General features: G+C 45.7%; 1 protein-coding gene across 8 annotated transcripts; it reads right to left on the bottom strand.

Moving 5' to 3' along the window:
- Positions 1-326: 326 nt before the first annotated feature.
- WDR72 (WD repeat domain 72) lies at positions 327-20,275 on the bottom strand. Of its 8 annotated transcripts, none has more exons than XM_087941763.1 (21): positions 20,143-20,275; positions 19,638-19,769; positions 16,992-17,155; positions 16,458-16,564; positions 15,766-15,844; positions 14,474-14,648; positions 13,778-13,854; positions 12,481-12,600; positions 11,608-11,753; positions 11,263-11,359; positions 10,619-10,760; positions 10,062-10,286; positions 9,328-9,536; positions 8,955-9,150; positions 7,921-8,132; positions 5,650-6,461; positions 5,054-5,127; positions 4,126-4,208; positions 3,213-3,360; positions 1,678-1,767; positions 327-1,401 (listed from the first exon to the last, which is right to left on the bottom strand). In XM_087941763.1, exons 3-21 carry the CDS (start codon positions 17,142-17,144, stop codon positions 1,346-1,348), a joined length of 3,201 nt encoding a protein of 1,066 aa, XP_087797889.1. In that variant the 5' UTR covers positions 17,145-17,155; positions 19,638-19,769; positions 20,143-20,275; the 3' UTR covers positions 327-1,345. The 8 variants fall into 8 exon arrangements, with proteins under 8 accessions (XP_087797889.1, XP_087797887.1, XP_087797891.1 ...); XM_087941761.1 differs by having other exon boundaries at positions 1,639-1,767; positions 8,946-9,150; positions 19,649-19,769; XM_087941765.1 differs by having other exon boundaries at positions 19,638-19,688; positions 20,143-20,260.
- Between the last annotated feature and the right edge of the window lie 758 nt (positions 20,276-21,033).

Genomic DNA, 21,033 nt, shown 5'->3' with positions numbered 1-21,033 from the left:
GCTGCCAAACAAGCATGCATGGCAATGAAGCCATTTGGCTCTCCAGAAAGGATAAATGGACCTTGGTTCCCACCACTCCCTTCAGTAGCAATGATGATGAAAGCCTCCGAGCAGAGTTCTAGACTAGAGGGATGTCACCAAATCTCTCTTGCAATAGATCAGCACTCGTGCTTCTGTTAACAAGCAGGCTCCTGTCTCCGGGTCTTTCTCTCATATCCTTTGGGAACATGATTTATGATTGTAAGTAAGGTTACCTTGAGGTAAGATGGGGGAGCCTATACATTGTATAAATGAACAGACATGCAATCAGAACAAGATAAAATATGTTAAACCTCCACGAATCTATTATTTCTTTATTTTCTCCTCTTGGTGACAGGCCAGAAGTAGAAAAAGGGAATATCTTGCTGTACATCTGGCCAGTTTTACCACTAATGCCTATCTTACAGAAGACAAAAAGGGCCATGGAGCTCTAATGCCCTGCAGACAATTTGGGATACTGTTAGTCACAGATGTTTAATTTAATTACAGAATAATGAATTACAATTTTCCTAAGGGGAAGTTGACTTTCCTTGCCAAGGAGGTGTTTAGTGCCCGAGCATGCATGTCCACTACCTAGACCTTGGATTAACCAGTGGCCATTAAGAATGCATGGGGCCTTTTGTTGACTATATTTTTATGCTGCTTTTAATCACTTGCAATGTTTTAAAGACCATCGCATGGTAAACTATTACAAATTAAAATTTTAAGCTTATGTGGTTGTTAGTAAGATATTTTCCCCATCTCAAAACTACAGAATTTGTGTAGCATGGAAGCAAAATCCAAGTACTTGAGAAGTTAGGTAGGAGCCTTTGAAACGGGCTCAGGATGGGATCCAGCAATGAAAATAGACAACTGAGAATGAAGCATCCCAAGGAGTGCAAGGCCTACTGTGACTTCTTACATTCCAGGGCTTGCAGTCTCATTCTTAAATGGGATTTTGGCATCTTTGTTCTGTAAGTTATCTTAACTCTTAAAAAAAACAACATCAAAAGATAAAAACCTAAAGTGAATGATGAGGATAAACCTGACAATTGACAAAAACCTCCTGCCTTAAGGCCTGAAGCATGCCCAGGTCTTCACTAATCTGCAATAGGTCAGCAGGGTTGAGTGTGTGTGGGGGTGTCAATCTAATCTTGATGTTCCAGAGTTCTTCCAAAGTCAGTCAGAGTATATTTGAAGGAAGAGATGTAGGAGTAAGCTGAGAAGAAAACAGGAGGGCTTCTCAAGCAGCATCAGCCAAGAATGGTGGACACACTTTTATGTCTGCAACAATTCCTTGTTCTCATGGAGAAATTCAACCACTCTTCTAACACATCTTGCAGGAACACAGTTTGGATACCCAAGGAAGTGGCTTGTTTATACCTGTTGAATAATAATATGAATTGTGTTTTTGATATTCTAATTTGAAAGATACAAGCCTGCTCTCTGATAATTTTCTGACCCATGGCCACCCAGCCTCTCTTTAGATACTTCCAGCCATGAGTGTTCACTATTTTCTACGGAAATCAGCATGTTTGAGTCATTCTTATAATCATATAATTTCTTCCCCATGTCCAACCAAAATCTGACACAAAGGCTGCTGAAAACAGTTGTAGGTACCTGCTAGCATGATGGCTCCAGTGATCAGAAGAATCTCACCTGGACTCCCCAGTTCCTCTGCAGGAGCTTCCCCATCTTCAACGTTTGCTGTGGTTATGCAGCTCTCATACTTGATCATGCCCATGGTACCTGGGATGAATCACAAGGCATTTTATTCTTTCAATAGCAAGGCCACCCTTCCAAATCTTGAGAAGATTAAAATGAATTCAAACAAAAGCCAACATTAAAATAGAAATGCCCTTCCACATATTGTTTCCACTCCGTGGAGTTTAGTTTCCCACTTTTTTGCCTATAAGAGAGCAGCAAATGGCGAATGGAAGTCGTCTTTCCTACTGCCATCAAATTGGTGTTTTCTAGCAGGATTTGGAAGAGTAGCTATGAAAGCAGCTCACATTAGAGTGAGCACATGTCTGGGTCCTATAAGGTTACAGCTGGACTAGATGATCCCGGTGGTCCCTTCCAGCCCCCAATTCTTGGACTCCCCATGCCAGGGAAACAGGGAGGCCCGCAGAGATCACTCCCCTGAATATGCACATACTGTACAGTAATCCATTACAGAGATTTTGGGGTTTTTTAGGAGGGATGTTCACACAAATATCGGCAGGAATTGCCTGTTATATTACTAACTTGCCAGCACCGCTCCTGCGCTTATGTGGATGCTTAACTGTCTCTCCCACACAGCACACATTGTACATGGAATAAGAGAACATTTTTAAAGGATCAGGTTCCATGCATGGGTACCCCAAATATATGCTTCCATATGAAGCTTGACCAATGGCCTATTGGAATCTATCCTCCGAAGGTTTGGGACAAGCCTGGCATGGCGCCTGGACAATTAGATTTTGTATAAAATGCTCGGCAAATCTGATTTCTGTTGCATTAAGGAGTTCTCTGCTAAACAGCATGAAGCAAGGAGCAAAATCAGCTGCAATTCTACAGGCTCTTCCAATACGTTTCCTTCAATACTTGACCACTAATGTTAGAGCTACACTTGTAAATGAGTGTTGACAAAGTGAGAGGAATCAACTGCAATCGCGGGCGAGTGTTGGATGAGAGAGCATTAAATTGAGTTGTGTATCTTTACAGGAAAGAGCTGTAACCTGACGCATTGCTCTAATGGACACCAGCTGAAACGCAGCCATGGAACAGCCTCTGGCCAAGATCTTAAACGCAGCTGTCTAAGAAGAACCAAGGACAACTCTGCTCTAGTCACTCGAGTCGGTCCTTTCATGCCCTTGTATGAGGGAGGGGGATTCTACAAGGACTCTACAAGGACACAAGGCGGTGCTATCACCAGGTCTCTTTTTTTTAAGCACCACTGCTGGAAGATGAGGCCCAAACCTACAAAGGGCTGAGCATCCTTCTAGGGCCATGGCTGAGAGCAACTGGCAGCAGTTCTTGGTATAATTTGGTGGGGGATGGGTGGCACTGTTCACTTAAGGAGGCAAGTAAACACAAGGGTCGTAAATGTGGATTTCACCACTCTTCTGCCTCCATAACTTAATAGGGATAGGCCTACTGACAGACCTCATATTGCTCTGCACTTCCTCCTGAAATCACTGTTGTGAACTTACCAAAAGCTGTACCCAGCGAAGGGGAGTTCTTGGCCCCCGCTGACCCCCACCTGGTAGAATTTGTTTGCCCACAGCCTCCAGCCATCATCTTCTGCTCCATGCTCTGTTCCACTTCAGCCAGCAAAGTTGCCTGAATGGCCTCCATCACCTGCCACAGACAGAGAGGGCGAATTAAATTTCTGTGGAGACAGATTTGATTCTGCAGGCCTCTTTGCCCCACTCCTTCCCCAGAAGGGATGAGTATTCTTGAGCGGTTCAGGGAAGGAGCAAAAAGAGCCAAATTGGGGTCTCCTAGCAGCAACAGCCCAGTTGCAGGCTAGGTGAAAGGAAAGTGCTGGAGGAAAAATATTCCAAGATATCCCATTCACTTATCAAGTTAGCATTTCAGGGAAAGGGCTGGGCGCATGTTTTCTTCTATGTGCAGGGAATGTTTATCCTGAATTGTTCAAAAGTTTGTCCTACAACAAATAGCCTTTACATGTACAATTAAACAGTCTTGATACCTATGCCAGCCAGCAAGGCCTGACATGCAACCTGCTCTGAGATAGGAGTCAGCCACATGGTACTTCTGCAGATGAGGGGGTCTTGAGGAAGAGACCAGCAGGCTGTGGTTTCTTCTGTTCAGCTCCCCTTCTAGCTGCTGCCCTCGGTTTGGAAGAGGAGAGCCAGAGCAGTCCCCTGGGCACCCTGATAAACACTGAGGTATGGCCAGGGACTCCTATATTGAGCATCAAGCAATTTAGCTGTATGCCAAGTTGCCACTTTCATACAAAATTCTGTCCCACAGCATGGGAAAGAAGAAATGCTCCCCACTCAGAATTAACTTCCACTTTGTTGACCCAGTGTCTGCAAAACTGTACCCCAGATGAAACCTGGGGGATTTTAAGACCTTGGAATGGTGTTCATTTCTTACCTCTACGGATTGGTCTCTCCAGCAAGAAATTAGCTTGACAAATAAACGATTATCTGCCTCACAAACAGGGAACCTCAGCATGTCTGAAGCGGAAGACACATTATCAGCTGGCATTTTGTTCCTACAGAATATAATGTTCTCTAGAAAGGATCCCTTCCCTTGATGGTTGCTCAAGAGTGACATGTGACATGAGAGCAGGAGGGCCTTCCGCAAGAAAGCTGACCGTGAGCTGCCAGATTGGTCCAGTGGGGGGTGGCAGGTAGCTGCTTGCAGATTTCCCAGCTGAGGGTTGAGGATTGGGGACTGGCTCAAAGTCACTCCAAAGCAGAACTAGAGAGCCTGTGCCTTCCCCCTTCCCCTTTCTCTTATAGCTCCTTTCACTTGGTTTAGGGTCATCTACGCTAGGTGTTACTTTGACTACGTTTGGCCTATGAGCAAATAAATAAATTATATTTGCTATTGTTCCTGAAACCTTGGTAAAATTTAAAAACAACATTTTGTAAACAATTGCATTACAAGAAGTTTAATTTTGCTCTGAGGCAAAAGTCTGTTAAAATTAAACATCTCATTAATCTCACCAAATGATTTTTAAGTGTTCTTTTACCATTTTTTTCAGCACCAAGCACTTCTATTTGCCTTGGGACTATTTTTTTAACCTGCCTATATTTGTCCTCATTTCTTTTTTGTGAACGATATTGGAAACATATTTTATTTAATAATGTTCAGTTCTATTGTACCACGTGCTGAAATTATTAAGTTAAAGACAGACTGACAAATCTTGGTCCTCCTCAGGGCTATCTGGTGCCTCTGAACATTTTAGGGCTTGGAAGGGTTGAGACAACCTATGAGTCTTCCTTTGGGAAGGAAGGTTTCCTCTCATCACAACAAACACCTAGGAAACAGTGTGGATTGTGTCACCAGGACTTACGTGGAGAAAACTCTAGGTTAAGGTCATCCAAGACCAGAGATGCTGCAGGTCTCCATTTGTTGCGCTTCATGAGGCTGAAAGCAAAGAGATCATCTGTCTGTCAGGGACCCTGACACAGACAGCCAAGGACCAAAAGTCTCTCCCCCCCACCGCCCCTTTCTCTGTATCTATCATATATGGTTGAACCATGGTTGAACAAGCTGGTGAGCTAAAGGCTACAATGATAGTGATGATGAAGAAGACAAGTCAAGTGAAGCGAAAACCAGGAGTTGGCTGTGTTCTTGAAGGTGGGGGGGCATTTGGAGGAAGCACCATGTTTTAGGCAAGATCTTCCTTTGTGAAAGGGAACAGTGGGCACACAATGCAAGGAAGCCTCGGAGGCCGCCTTCTCCCAGGAACCAGGTGAGCTCAGGCCTTTCAGAGGAATAGACCTGGTGACCAGAAGCTGACTGGGGAGAAGGGAACCACCCCAAAGACATCATCTTATATTATATGTGAATGACATATGATAGGCAAGAACTGCTCGTCCATCCATTTCTTCCAACTACTGTAGAGCAATCAATTTTCATTTCAGAAAAAGCTAGACTCAGTCTTACCTGGTCTTTTCAGAAGGCCTGTTAATTATCCTTTGAACTAAAGACATCCTGCTTAACAAATAAGCCAAAACTAGCCTTTGCTCTGTAGAAGTAACCATATTTCTCCATCCATTCTTCTTGCCTGCTTGCTCTTGGGTTACACTATAGTATTTGCTGTGTAAATGCAGCACTTTGCTAGAAAATAGATTGACTACCTCCTGCTGCTTTTCCATCCTCTCAGGATTAGCAATGTTCCATCCTGGTAACATCAGAGTAAGATAATTGTTTTTTGAAAGCAGTCCAAAGGAGACAGGAGAGAAAAGTCTCAAGATACCTAAATACTGAACACAAAGGCCGTCCAACTCTCTGTTCATACCCCAGGGGAAAAAACAGGACAAAAGGAGTTTGGCTGCCTCTGTGGCGACAGTTGGGCTGGTTCTTCTAGAGGACTGCCTTTTCATCTTCTTGGAACTCTTCGCTTTTTTGTGCCTTTTGATGCCATCGCTGTGTTCCAGGGTTCCACCTGTATGCACCTCCCCAGAGTCTTGTTCTTCGGTGGCCACTCTGTCCTGCCCATCCACCGGATAGAAGGATCCGGAAGTTCTGTTTCTCTTTAACATTAATGTCCTTTTCTCTGTTGCGCTTCTGGCTCTCTTTAAAGTGTCGATGGTGCTGAAGGAATTGGAGGACTTCAGTCCCTTGGCCTGAGAGGAGCAGAGCAATTCCACCAGCTTTTCCAAATCAAAAAGGAGCACGTTGACACTGAGGCTCTCCCACGTTGCCCTCAATGGCCAAATGGCAAAAGGCCCCTGAGCCCAGCAGAGAGTAGTTAACTGAAAGATAAATGTTTTCATCATTTAGTTGACGTTACCGTAGTCAGTGCAACAATTATAATTAAATAGTATAACAAAATATTTATATCGTTTATATTCAATTCAGGTGGATGTCACGTAACAATGAATGTAATCAATAAATATGCAAATATTTCACTTTTGAAAAGAAGTATAAAACAAGCCACTATTAAAAATAGCAAAACACCAAACAGAAAGGCATGAGGAATGAATGAGGTATCCATATGGTAAAGAAATGTTGAAAAGCAACACCAAATGACACAAACGTATTTCCAATGTGTAATGAAACATCCATAAAGGGAAACCCTGAGGCGTTTTAACTGCTCAGAGGGGTTTCTAGGCTTGGTTCATCTGTGGGTCATCAGCCCCAAATGCGGCCTGTCCAGGGATCTCCCCTCACTCTCCCAGGGGACAGGTCTCTCCCTCCCGAGCAGGTCCATCCCGCTTGGCAGCAGCTATGCTGATGCTTCCTCTTCTGAAATGAAGAGCCCTCCCTCGATCCCTTTTCTTCCCTAGCAACCTCCTCTAATAAGAGCCCCACTTTCCCCTTTGGACTCCAGCAATTCTGCAAAGTGTGATGCCAAATCTGGCCACCCCTAACCTATAAACAGATCAAACAAGCAAAGAGACAAAAGGAGAAGCTTGTTTCCAAGGCAAATTTTAATCTTAGCTCTGAGACATGCAGACTCCCAGCCATTCTAAGAGCAGGTAGGCAGGCACCAGAACAAAGAACTGGAAAACCTGAAGGTCTCTTCCGGTGCTTTTTTCCTTCAGTCTGACGATGCTGCTGACTTGCATGTTTTCCCGAAGAAGCCCTCTCCTCCCACATTCCTCCCTGTACCCCAAAGGGGAGGAGAAGAGGTGAGGCCCTTTGAATCATAACACAGAGGTGAACCACTCGCAGGTTGGCAGCAGCAATAGCCAGGGAGCCTTTTCAAGGGCACCTTCTTGTTTGCTAAACAGATTTTTCTTACCGAGAGCTCCTATTGATTTTTCTTGGTGAGTACTTCATTTTCATTTAAAAACATCCCTCTAAATATATGGATGGCTAATGGAAAGGTATGACTAATTGCAAAATGCACAGTGGGCATCTAACAATGCCCAGACCTTGCACAGGTAAGTAGAGAGGCTGTAAAAGTTTGTATAGATGTGGGGGCTAATAAGTATACTGTAATGCAGAATGTCATTTTTTAACACTTGGGCAATTAAAAGGATGCCTTTTTTTCAAGGTTGAATGGATGAAGCCACCAACTATGATGATATAGAACAAATACCACACGTGGCTAAAACCTATCAATGGGCATTCCAAAGATTTTTTTTGGGGGGCAGGAGGAATCATCAGAGGGGATGGGGAAGAAATCGGGGCGGGCTTCTAAAGGGAACACAAAAGAACCAGGCTTTTATTCACCCAGCCAGCAACTGTTTCCTTCTGAGTATTCACCTGATGACAAAAAGACCTTCTTTGATGAGCGAGCCTGTTGCAGGAAAAACTGCCAAAGTCAGAGGAGCTGGACAAGGGGCCACATGGACCTTTCTCTAGCTGGCCATCTTCTTCCCAGGCTGCATAAAGAGGGTCAGCCATAAGACCAGAACCTTCACAGGAAGCAAGGATCGCTTTGGCTGTCTCCCCACTTTCGTGGCGCTCTAGACTTCCTAGGCAAAGGGGGAAAGGAAGGTGGGTGTTCACAACAGCAGCTCTCCACTTTATCTTCCCTGGATTCTCCAGGATCAGGCCACAATTTTATAAAGCACGTTTTTAAAAAGAAGCCAGTATAGGCAGTGATCCTCTGATGAGCCAAACCAGGACATGTAGAGTTCCTCTAAGGCCGGGCTGTCAAACTCAAGGCCCTTGGGCCAGATCCGGCCTGGAAACAGCAAAGGACTAGCCTGTGGTGTCTTTGCCAGAGAAAATGGTGCCGCCACAAGTGTCCTCGACACAAATGACATCCAGTGGGCCATGTCCCCCCTGCCCCTCCCCCCAGGTCAAATACAAGACTGATGCCGCCCTCAGTGAAATCGAGTGACACCCCTGCTCTAAGACTAAGAAACGCTGCCCTCTAGTGACTGCCCCAATTATTGCAACTGAAATCTGGGTTCTGTTGGGCCAAGCAGAGATATAAGGATTCAGGGTCCATGGCTATTTGTCCATAAACTTATCATTAACTGAGCTGATAACCGAGATGGCCGCTTGATGATGGCATAGCTCCCTGTATCTAATTGTCACCCACATTTCTGCAGTCTATTTATAACAGGTCTAGGTTTTGGGGTGAGAGACAAAAAACAGATCTATTTGGGGCCAATTTTGCTTCCTCTAATGATCAGAAGTAGGAATTGTAGGAGGAAAAATAAGGGGCAGATGAGAGTCCACCTGTTCCTTTCCTGCTGATCACTACAACGAGCTCCTAAGGACGTCCAGGGGCTGCCTGCTGCAAGAAGAAGAGAAGGGGCAAATCGGAGCAGCCTCACTTCTATCACCTGTTTCAATGTCCCAAACGTAGACCGAATCATTTTCACACCCCACGACCAGCAGATTCTCCATGGGGTGCCATCGTAATGCCGTCACGGGAAAAAGGTGTTTCCTGGCACGCATAAGGCAGGCACGCTCTTGCACGTGCAAAAGTACGACAGAGTGGTCGCTACACACGCAGCATACGAGGTGGTGACCTTTCCGCTGCAAAGGCAAGGCAAGGAAGACTTCCTCGGTCAGGCCTAGGAGGGAGGTCGGCCTTGGGGAGCTCGCGCTTAGGGCAGGAGACCCTCTTGCCTGACCCCAAACTCCTGCAGCGGAGCAGAAACCCGGCCTGCCTGGTTGAGTTCCCAGGGAGCCGCCTCGGGTGCTGCAACTCACCCTGCAGCTATCCGGCGAGAGGAGCAGGCGGGAAATGGGCCCCGCATCCAGCTTGAAGCAGTGCAGTGCCTCCCCGGTGGAGAGGTCCCACCAGATGACGCAGGAGTCCTGACTTCCGGAGAGCAGCCAACAGGGCGTCGGCCGGCCGGGCAGCACCAGCAGGGCTGTTACACTGCCGGCACCGCTCAGCACATGGGGCGCAGCAGCATCTGCACGAGAGAGTCGGGCGGGCAGCAGCCAGTACCGCCAGGAGCCCCCCCACTTTCTGCAGCCCACGAGCCCTGACTGACGTAAGCATTGGGCGGGGGCTCCCTATGGTCCCTGGGATCAGGCGGGAGAGGAGCGGGCATCACAGAATGCTCCCCGAAGGGGAACCCAGCAGCCGGTCTCCCAGATCAACTTCCAGACAGCCAGAACAGGAGGTGGCCTTTCAGGGCCCTGGTGGAGGTAGAGGTGGAGGCCATATTCATAAAATGGCTGCCCTGTGGTTACAGAAATCCACTTGTTCTGGGCTTGAGGGCCAAGAGATCAAGCTCAGTTGGACCCTCAGGGAACTCAAGGTTGCAGGTGCAGAGAGTGAGGATGCACCGAAGAAAGAGCTCCTGGCCAAGAAAAGTCAGTGGAGTACCGGAAGTACCCAGGAGTTGAGGAAGGTTTTATTCAGGTGTAGGGGGAACCCTAATGCCTCCCCCCACTTGTTGTAAAGTAAAGAAGGATGCTGCAAAGCTGCTCACCTTTCTGCACGGAACCCTCTCCCAACAGTCTGGCCTTTGCAGCGTGCAAAGCTGGCACTATAATAATTCTGCCGTCTATACATCCACAGACCAACTTCTGGAGGCTGGGAATGTATGTAGAAACTGTGATGGGAGCTCCCCAGGGGTAATCAGGGATACCTTCAGCTATCGGACGGTGAATGTTAAAGTTATCCTGCAGAGTCCTGGATGCTGCGACTGGGATCACTGCAGAGAAAAAAACAAGGAGGTGTGAGTGATGGCACTTTCCTAGTCATATCCTTGAGGAGAGTTGGGTCCCTCTAGTTTAGTGTTCTGGGCCCGGCAAAAGCCTTTGGGTGGAGAATAAGCAATAAGAACCTGAGTGCAAACACCCCTGTGAATGGTACCGTCTCCCTTTCCAATGCCTATATTACTTAGCAGTGATGCATCTCCAAACCCATATCGCCCTCTGAGTACAATAGAGTAGATAAGAAAAGTAGTGAGTCCCGGAGTTTATGCCAGGAGGTCTCATCTCCACCCTTTGCAGTACAAGCTGTAAAATAAAAAAATATCTTAACTTTTTGGAGAGCCATCTAGAGTTGAAACAGGAACATCAGGAACATGCCATAAAGTAATCCTCCCAGAAGCTTGTCCACAATAAAGAATCTTATAAAAGGGTTCCTTCCTTTCATTCATGAAGCCCATGATGTAAGAAAAACTCTATTGAAAATAAAATTCCCGAAGAGGAGCTGTGTTAGCTGACAAATAACCAACTTCTTCAGCACTTTTGAGGGGCACCCACAAGTCCCAATTCAGAGTTTGCTGATTATTTCTGCTTGTTCCAAGTTCACACAGTTTTCTGTGTGTTTTCTTGCATATTAGTACAGTGGCCTGAGAAATGCACACATTCACGATAATGATGCTTCACCTTCCCTTACACACTTATGGTCCTCTAGCAGTTTGAACAGCCTGAGGCTGAATGACCTCCAGTTACTCATAAGTTGATTTTCAGCTCAGAGCACACAAATTTAGAGATGCAAGAAGCATTAAAGAAAGCAAGGAGCCATTTTTAAATCCTTTAATTTCCTATAATGGAATCCATGGAGATTCCAACGGCAAACTGAAAATCCTTGGAGAAAATGCCCTCAGTTCCTGGCTTTATGGGTTTTGGTTGGTAATTTATGGAAACCCAGTGAAGTCTCTAGAAACCCAGCCAACTTACTTTGTTGCCTTGCACCTCAGTAGAAGAGAGTAAAACAGGACGAACCGTTTCTTTCAGCACCCTGACTTTGGATGGCTGGATGCTCCGTGAAAGGCCACTAAAGACATGGGAAGAGGGACGATCAGTCCTCTGACAATGCATGGAACAGAAGCTCCTCCGTTAGCAAACGCTTCCTTCTGGGAATTGCCCCAACAAGGGTAAGCAGCTGCCTGACCGAAAGCTCCATGGGCCAAAGGGAAGGTCCCCCGGTCAGGATCTTAGAAATGTGGAGGGTTTTGCCATCAAAAGGCTCCACAGGCTCCAGGTGGGGCTTGTGCCAACTCCCTTGCACTTGGTGTGTCTCACCTGTTCACCAGTTGATAGATGTAGCCGCGCCCATCTTCTGTCCAAATGATCAACCTGTGGGCAGCAAGGATTTCTCCTCCTGCCAAGGCCTGTCTGCTTGGGCTGAACTCAGTCCATAGCAAGCAAAAGTCACAGTAATCATACACCTGAAGCCAGAGACAAAAAGGGGGAAGGTGACCCCCCTGTTGCTTTAAAGAGGGACATTAAAGGTATCTATCTCCTTCTGGCCTCTAACCCTCCACTTCCCTCCCATCAAGGGTAGCAGTTACAGAGCATGGGAGCAATGTGAATTTGGAAGCAGAACACACAAGAGGAATCTTGGAACAGTAGAAAAATCTGAGTGTCATGAAGGCCTTCTGGAAGATTTCTGAGGGGGGTGGGGGTGGGGCGCGTCTTTTTGTCCAGCAAGTGCACTGGAGAAAAGCATTGGCACAGCCAGGAACACAGTGGCCAGACAGTTCATCAGCTCAGGGCATAGCAGTTCATTTATTAAACTCATTCAATCACTCATTCAATTATCAGAATCACAGAAGGAAACACCTAGAATGACAAAATGCCTTTTGCAAAGGCAAGAAAAATCTTTGGATCTATTACTGTAAAGGAATGAAACATTAATGTTCACATTCTGGTACAGCTTTAATTTAGTTTCTCAAATTGGGGAAAATGGATGTGTAGTAAAATCAATAACATTAATTTGGTCTGATTTGGTTTATTAACACTAGTCTATTCATGATAATTTAGTATGACTTGATTCTCTATTACAATTTGTATATGATTTTTTTCAGGTTTCACTCAGCCTCTGCATTTTGATAAGCTTTTAAAGTTATTTGTGAAGGAAATGCCTAACATTTGCATGTGTTGCTTAACTAATACCTTCCAGCAGGTGGAGAATACAACTAAGAGAAGCCTCTCCGTATAAGTGCAAAATCGGATTGCATTGCAAAGTGTGCAGCCCAGAGGCTGGCATTCTCTCTCGAAAATGTTTTGCTTTTCCTGCACATTGAAAGAAAAAGAGAAGGTCACTTGGGGAGAGGAATGGAAAAAAGAAAAATAGCATGGTCAGTTATCACTGCAGTTGGGCTATAAAGTAAAAGTTGACTCAGGGAACCAATTGCCTTGATTAAGAGGGAATAATTTGCCTCTCCCAAATATGGTATTTGGTTTCCTGAGCCCATCGACCAGATTTAATGGAAAGAACAGAGGGATGGCTATATTTTGAACTCCTTTTCCAATCTATTCCCTTTCAGTTCTCTTGTACTTTAGCATGCTCTCAAGCTATGATGGCAAAGGGAACGTAAGGTCCCCTTGTCAGTTCTCTTATAAGATTTCAACATCTAAACAATGCTGTCTTGTTTGTGGCAGTTTTGGATTTTAGGAGGCCTCCAGGACATTCTCTACCCTTCTCATAGGTTAGGCGAAATAAAACCCAAGACGGGACCAAGCTGGCAAAACAAACAGCAAAAGTCAGAGAGGCTCCACTGGCTCCACTCCCCATACAACTGACTGATGACAGTTTTTATACTGGCATATCTATGAAGCACAGAAACTACTTAAACTGATATTTCCCTTAAATTCCTGTTTTTTTTTCTGAGAAAAGAGGGTGTTTGTGCATCATGACATTTCCTAGAATAACTCTTATGCCCCTTTGTACTCCTTCAGAATTTGCTTAGGTGTGAGGTCTTATGCCAAAAGCCATACAAAGTCTGATTTAGGACAGTTAGAAAGTTGTGCATATTTCCTAGTTTGGAAATATACATGTTTTAATATTTGGATTCTTTTAGGAAATGTATTCTAGAAATATGATTGCAACCAAATCTTAGGAATTGTTTGTAGGATAAATTATTTTCTTGTTATTCTGATCTGTCTGAGATAGGAATTGGACCTTTAAAAAAAACCTGACTTGTTTTCTTCCCCGTGTAAAGTCCATGTCATGTCCAGGAAATTAATTTCCCATCATGTTTAACATCAGCTATGATCACTCCTTTCTAGGTGAAAACTTGCTTTGCATTCAGCTTGGGGCCTGGATGCAGAACTTTCGAGAAGTTTCAGCGGCACCTGGGGCCCCTCTAAGTCCACTCACAGGGATGTTGCTAACCCTCCTGCATCAACACTGCCCGACTGAAGGGAAAGAGGCACCTGGCCCAGGATATGGACCTTTGCTGCTTCTCACCTGTATGCTGCTGATCGAAGATGACAAATCCCAGGCTTTAAGGTCTCCTGCTGCAGATACGGCTAGTAAAGAATCCTCTGGAAAAGCGAAACGGGATGGCTGTGGGAGAGTCATAAGCAGGGGGCACAAGGCGTGGCGAGCAGGAAAATGGCACGGCTGCTCTTGCCTGCCCGAGATAACATGGAAGGGCAAGACCCTGCCCATGCACCTAAACCCAGCCTCCAAGGAGCACCTCATGGTGCCCCGCTTCGTGTCTGTGGGTGGATGCACCCATTTAGGGTCCTTGCAGCTCCTGTTCCAGAGCCTTCAGAAGTGAGGCTTGCTCTGCCATTGCTCACTATCCCAGGCAAAACTGTCCTTGTACCAGCAGTCCTGATGTGTCCCAGGGCCTAAGAAGTGTGGCCAGAAGAAAAGGGGTCCCACAGAAACCAGCCTTTCTCCCCAGCAGGAGGAAGGCTCTTCTGGGAGTGAACCATCAGCCTTCTTGACAACAATGTACATTACTGTATTCTGCAGCTCTGACCAATTTCTGTAATTTCTAAACAGGCATGTGCCCACCCACTCACCAAAGAAATGACAAGTAAACCAATATAATTTTACAGCAATCCTCCTATATATTATGGTATCTATGGATAAGCATGGATGATAACTTCACATAGAAGCATCCAACTTAAATGATTTTGACAGCTAATATACCTTGAATCCTCAGAGAATGCACTAAACACATGCAGCTGATCCAGTCTGAAGAGGAAGAAGAGGTTAATCTGTGAAGCACAACCAGGGTTATCGCATCAATAATGAGGATGTCATTATACTGCCCACAGCAGACCAGCCAGCCCTCTCCTGCCATGCGAAATGAGCTGTGGTAGTACTGTACAAAGGGAAAAAGGCAAGACAGATTAGCTGAGAAGCACACCTGTTTCCCAAGACTGACTCCTACCAAGCATTAGTTGGAAACACCCTTTCCCAAACAGCATGCCGACCAGAGAGATACCAGGATCGGGCCAAGTTGCATACTGCCCTCTAGTGGCTGGCCAAGATGATGCATAACGGCTCAGAGTAGCATCCTAGACCTGATTCTGGGCTGTTTCAAGCTATAAAGAGAGTCCCGTGGAGCCTTTTCCATCCCCATTTCAATCTCTTCTATGTGCTGCAGCCGCTTATCTTTCTGCGGACAAATGCTAGTATACATCCCTAGTTCACAAAACAGAGAGATCATGCACAAGTGGAAGAGAGACTCCTCTTTGCCTTCTCACCCATGATGCAAGCAAACCACAAGATTGTGTTCCATTTATAAATGTTTCCTGAGCATACGAATTCTAAAACTAAATTTGATGCACTTCAACAGGCACTGCAGTACAGAAGCAGGTTAGTGCAATAAAACGAGGCCACTGCATTTTGTCTGGAGCCATCCCCAGATTCTGTTTGAAACCAGTGGCTTCTCTACCAGTTCCAAGCCCGCAGCCACCTTGCAGGTAGACTCCCTTCAGCTCATGGCCCCACTGCTAGAGAGGCCACAGCAGGAACTGGAGATGTGTGCAGCTGCATTTCCATGGCAGCAGGAGCGACCTGCTTTGTTGGTGGCCTGCTCTTGTCCAATCAGTTCCCTCCTTCCAAAGCCAAAGAAGGGAAGGCAGAAAGTGCAGCAGCTTCAGCTCAGCCCAGTGCTAGACAGAAGGTAATGGATGTGATGCCACCCCAAAAAAGAAACAGCATGCCAGATTCAGTCTAAGCATTCCTGAATCCCTAGTGCTTACCAGAAGTCAGTGACTTCTAAGCACTGGGTGAGATCTTCGTTCAGTTGTAACTTTACTAATTTTTTTTTTAAAATGTAGGTATAAAACCCAGGTTGTATTCAGTTTAGTCCTTTCTCACCTCTGGAACGTTTTTTTCATCAAACTACTGGAGATACCAACAAGACCTATATCAGAAGAAGCTGCTAGGGAATGGTGCTCAAGAGAACACAGGTAAGGATGTGTTCTACTTACACAGATGGCCGTGTGCCGAAATGGAAGCCTTGTATTCTCTACACACCGTCCACTGGTGAGGTCCCAAATGCTCATCTCTCTGCCAAAACAACAAGAGGATGTACTATGATACACTCACATATATCCAGTAGGGGATTTACTTTGAAATTGAAGGACAGGTGGAAGTGGATAAGGTGTAAAGTTACACTGAAATAAGTTTTTATTGAAATATGATGAAATCGGCTTTTTTAAATTAAGGCTTAAACCCTCTCACCTATAGTGGAATAGTTCTGTCAACATCCTCATGAGCTGTCTTTAAAAAAGCATAGAAAATGGCTTTGGCTCAGACATTGAACAAGTTACCGTGCTTCTACTAGCAGCCGAAATCAGAGGCAGGTTACACAAAGGTTCCTGTGTTTCTGGAGAATGGCTCAAGGCTCCTATCCCTTCTCTTTATTTCAGAAGATTGATCTTCCCTTGGGGATTAATCTGTTGGGCCTCCCACTTCGACTAAAACACTTTCCAGGGCTCTAGCTAGCCCCCCTTTTCACTGAAATCTCAGAGATAATAATATCAGTCCTGGCCTACCTTAGCAAGAATTACTCTTAAGAAAAGCCACAAGGCATCAATCTCTATTCCAAACAGCACATCTATTTCCTGCAACTCAGAACTTTCCGGAGATGAGAAGTCATGGGAAATGTCGAGGGACTGACCCGTTCTCAGTAGCACTGACCACGTACGGTTGCTTCTCAAAATTTCTTGCCTTCGCCAAACACGTCACTGATGTTGTATGCCCCAAAAGCATCTGCCTTGAGGACATCTAGAAGGGCAAAAGGTTGATTGTATAACAAGGTCAAAAGGACTGATTTTCAATAATGGATTGTATGTTCTCGATTACAGAGCAGATAAATGGAAAACAGCATATTCTACTGAGAAGAATTAAACTGCTCCTCCCTGGCCTGTGATAGGGTTAGGGCAGGGGTGCCAAACTCGCATCATCACGGTGGCGTCACGTGACGTATCAGGACTTTCCCCTGCCCGCTCCCTTCGCTAAACTGGGTGCGGGCGGGGCCAGCAGGTGACGCATCCGGCCTGCAGCCCAAGAGTTTGACACCCCTGGGTTAGGGGATCCCCCAAAGGAGTGGCTAATTCTGCCTGGGGAGAGGTAGTCCTTGCTGAGGAGCTTTCCCTCTGAGCAGACTGGAGCTGGGGGCAGCCCTGGAAGGAGCCAGGAAGCCATTTCACACCTGGAGGTCTGGCAGCAGGTCCCAAAGGCAGACTTGGCCTTCGTGGCTCCCTGTGACGATCGTTCTCTGGTCCTCTGTGATGAGGATAGCGGTGATGCTGTGAGGAGGGGCTTGTTTCCCCCACAGGGTCACCATCTGAATAGAACCCCTCATGGTAGCTTTGCCTGAAAAGACAGGGACAACTTTTTAAACAGCAGATAGAGAGGAGTTTTCTAAGCTGTTTTCCTTTGGGTTGTGTTAATACTTTTAATTTCTTCATTTGTGATTTTCCTTACCTGGACTTTTTGCATAGCTTAGGCAACTATCAATAAATCCAAGCACAATGTCAGCGTTCCAAACAAGTTAATTTTCCTCCCTTGACTTGTCTAAAAATGGACAAAGAAATCAGACAACTCCAAGGGAGTTGGCCTCTTCTGTTCCACACTTCTTCCTTGCCCAGATGTTAGAGAGAGAGAGGGGCCTATTCTGCGTTTGGGTAGCTTTGGATCTCCTGGCATTCAACAGAGTCAGCCAGTTGCAGCTATTTTTAAATAGGCCTCAGTGAAATGGAGATTGTCACTTATCTGCTCTGCTATTTGCAGTTGTAGTAATCCATGCTCTCTTAAGTTTCTAGATGGTCAGTGGAATCTTGTTATATCTGAGATTCCCTCTGAGAAAAGTCTAAAAACTTTAATTAGTTCAAACTAGGCCACAAGGGTGAATAATAACCATATAACTCCTGGTACTAACTTTATTGTTGCAACTATAATTAACATACCCTTGGAAGCCTGGCAGAGCTTCTCTCCCCTGCCCCCACTCCCATATCCAAGAGAATCAAGGTGAGGCAATGCTAAATTTCTTTCTAACTTCCTTCTCTCTTTCCAGCCTAGGCTGGTTTTAACCAAACGTCTGTTGAACGCCACCTTCTACTAGGCCATATCTGTACTGTACTTTACATCTATTGTATGAACTGCCTAGAAAGCTGAGACCATTAGTCTATTTAATCTGTCTATATAAATGTGATTAATGAATTACTAAATAAATAAAGCTTTCAATTCAATAAATTTCTTTGGAATACCCTTTCTGAGCTAAGGGCCACTCAGAAAAGATTTTAGAAATAGACAAATAAGTATACTGGACACAGTATGAAAATGTATTGGACAAGTATATATGTTAGAAAAAAAATTGATGGGTGAGTGATAAGCAACTGGAGGGAAACCAGTTAGGGGAGGTGTGGGGTAGAGAAATGGGAGAGATTCCCCCCCCCCGCCCGCCATGTTGGGGAACTGGGACTGAGTTTTTGTGCCCCTCACTCATGTACCTGCTCTGATTGGGAGACCAGGCCAGGCCGTGAGCTAGAGCCTGCTACAGCTTTTGCTTCAAAAAAGGAAGACTAACCTCACTCTGCACCAAAGGTGGGCAACTATGGCCCCTTTATGACTTGTGGACTTCAACTCCCAAAATTCCTGAGCTAGCATGGCTTGCTCAGGAATTCTGGGAGTTGAAGTCCATAATTCATAAAAGGGCCATAGTTGCCCACCCCTGCTCTGCACCATTGTGAGGACACAGCCAGAGCCTCTCCAGCCGTTGATCACAAATGCAACTCAGGGCTGCCGCTCTTTCTCACTGGGGAATGGTTTTTCTCTGGATTCCTTGGCAATAATTATTTTCTTAATTAGTCAACAGGGCAAGGATTCAGTCGAAATGCCCTAAGCTGGTGGAATTTTGAATTGGTCTTCTCACGTCTTTTAGTGGCACATCATTAAGATAGTTTATGTTGCACCTCACCTGACATTTGGAGGGAGGAGTGGAAATAGAGCACCTCAGAGCAAGGAGGAGCACATGGCCACCCAAGTTGCCAGGGGTTTCCCCAGGCCTCCCTCTGCCTCAGTGCGGTGTGGTCCCACAGAACTGACACAAGGCCTTTGCACACACAGGGCTTTGCTGGAAAATCAAGCTCAGGAGGCTTTCGCCAACGATTGTAAAACCTCCTTTCCCTTTTTGGGGTTTTAGTTCTCAGGTTATTGATATGTATTATCCTGGGACAATTTGTTTTAAACCATTTAAAAAGAGCAAGTGATTGAGAAAATAGGTTTCATACTCCCACTTCTTTTATAATTCTACTTGGATATTTTGAAAGAATATAAAAATGCCCCCCAGGGAGAGTTTGTACAAAATCACACAAAGAGGTGATGGAGGTGGCTAGATCTGAAGGTTGCACAGCCCAAATGGTATTTGCCATGAAACCCAAATAATTGAAGAAAAATTCACTGTGAAGCTGATGGCCGACTCTGAGTGGAAGAAGGTGTGCCAATCACTTGCCCTCTGCTCAGGAAGGAAGTGGCAACATGTTTGCTCATTGCATTTTTGTACCACCCAACCCCAAGATTCAGGCTAGGCTGCAGCAGCCTCAAGAGTGTAAAAGGGCCACCTCTACTAATCCAATCCAGACCCTGCAATAGTACCCCACTGGGTGTCACCCAAAGCTTGCCTAAAGAGGAAGGCCTGCGTCTGCTTGAATGGCAGGAGCTAAAGCATGATCTAGCAGCTCTGAAAAAGAAAGAAGGGAACAAGCCACACAACTAAGCACAAGTCAACATGGTCAGCAGGGGTGAAATGCTCTGAGATCAAAAGCCAGGGCTGGAAGCAGGTTAATGGAATTCTGACCTTGGACGCACTCTGTGCTTGGCCTGCTCTTTTGATATTGTAGTCCTGTTCCTGCCACACAGAAGCACACAAGAGTATTGGTCGTCAGGATGGGAAAACAAAATCACTCTTCTTCCAAAACGTTCCTATGGTCTGGAGGGGAGGGGGACACCAGTTTATTGCTCTGCTCCTAATATTTCACAGTTCCACTTCTTTGATATTTTTGCAAATTTCCCCCACAAGCTGAGGAAACCCATGTTGCCCTCCCAGAACAACCTAGGCAAGTCCAGGGACCAGGGACTGTGCTCAGGTCTGCATGTAGGTTTCTTCTCCCTCCCTCCCCCCCCCCTTCCCCCCACCCCGCCAGCAGCCTCTGTGGCAGCTCCTGTCCCTTTTCCTGTCCTAATCTGCGGTTGTGCTCAGGGACAACCAGTGACTCTTTCTGGCTAATGGGAAGTCTGGATTCAGGAGGTTATATGGGGCTAGGAAGGAGAGATCCTCCACTTTCCTTTTGCCCCTTACTCACCAGCATGAGGTTTTCCCCCCTGGAAGTGGGGTTCTTCTGATCCAGTCCAGGGGCTTCCTTAAGCAGAGGAGAGCTCTCTTGTACTCAGCTGGTGTCCTTGGGAAGGGCCCGCTGACCTGAGGCTGCTCCTTCCTCCTCCGCCTCCAGTCACGTTTCCAAGGTGGGCTGGGAGCTGCAAAGAAGGTTAGAACTGGTTCTGTCTCAGCAAGTGAAAACTTGTCTCTGCTGGCTTCCGTTTCTCTCCCTCTGCAGCCCAGCCCTGGGAAGGCCAGTCCGAGTGCTGGCTGACAGGCACTCAGGAGACAGGATGGAATGGAGGCCCGGGTATTTTCTGTTTCTGCAGTCATTCCATTCTCTTCCTTTTCTTTTTAAATTGCAAACTACCGGTCAATTTTTTCTATATTATCTCAGCATAGACTTAAAGCATTTTAAAACCATTATCTTTGGCAGTTATGTTGATTGTTTGGCAGGGAAGATTTTCAGTCAATTGAAGAGGATCCAGGGATGTTATTCTTTTCTATAAGAGAAAGGTAATGTTTGGCCGACTTTAGCTTTAACAAGGGGTACATCCTGCCATCAAATGTCCATTTCATATGAAGAAGAAGAGAAGAACTTTATTGTCATTGCACAAGTGGAACGAAACTGTGGATGCACCCCAGCAACTGTTAGCAATACAATAAAAAAATATATGAATGTTTTCCTTGTTTTGGAAATATCCAGAGAAGATTGTATAACTCTTATTTCCTGCCAGAAGCTTTTCTGGGTACCTCACATTGGTGTTGAAAGAGAAACTTTTTCAAAAGAAAGTTGCTTTGCAAGATGACCACCTACACAAGTAGTGCCTTGCAAGCCTTCAGCGGGCGCTCTTCCAGCTCAGGCCTCCAATGGGTT

This window comes from Pseudonaja textilis, chromosome 13 (assembly GCF_049901715.1).
Source record: "Pseudonaja textilis isolate UNSWEBS1 chromosome 13, rPseTex1.2, whole genome shotgun sequence".
Taxonomy (NCBI): Eukaryota; Metazoa; Chordata; class Lepidosauria; order Squamata; family Elapidae; genus Pseudonaja; species Pseudonaja textilis.
Note: the sequence above shows the minus strand (reverse complement) of the source record. Positions and strands in the feature narration are given on the sequence as shown.

Bases quoted from the DNA above. Each gene is read 5' to 3' on its own strand.
- WDR72 (XM_087941761.1), bottom strand. From the start codon at position 17,144: ATGAGGGGTTCTATTCAGATGGTGACCCTGTGGGGGAAACAAGCCCCT. The intron at 14,649-15,765 runs GTAAGTAGAACA...CCCTTTGTACAG, and splicing joins TTCGGCACACGGCCATCTGT to TACTACCACAGCTCATTTCG. The intron at 9,537-10,061 runs GTGAGCAGCTTT...TCTCTCGTGCAG, and splicing joins AGAGGGTTCCGTGCAGAAAG to ATGCTGCTGCGCCCCATGTG.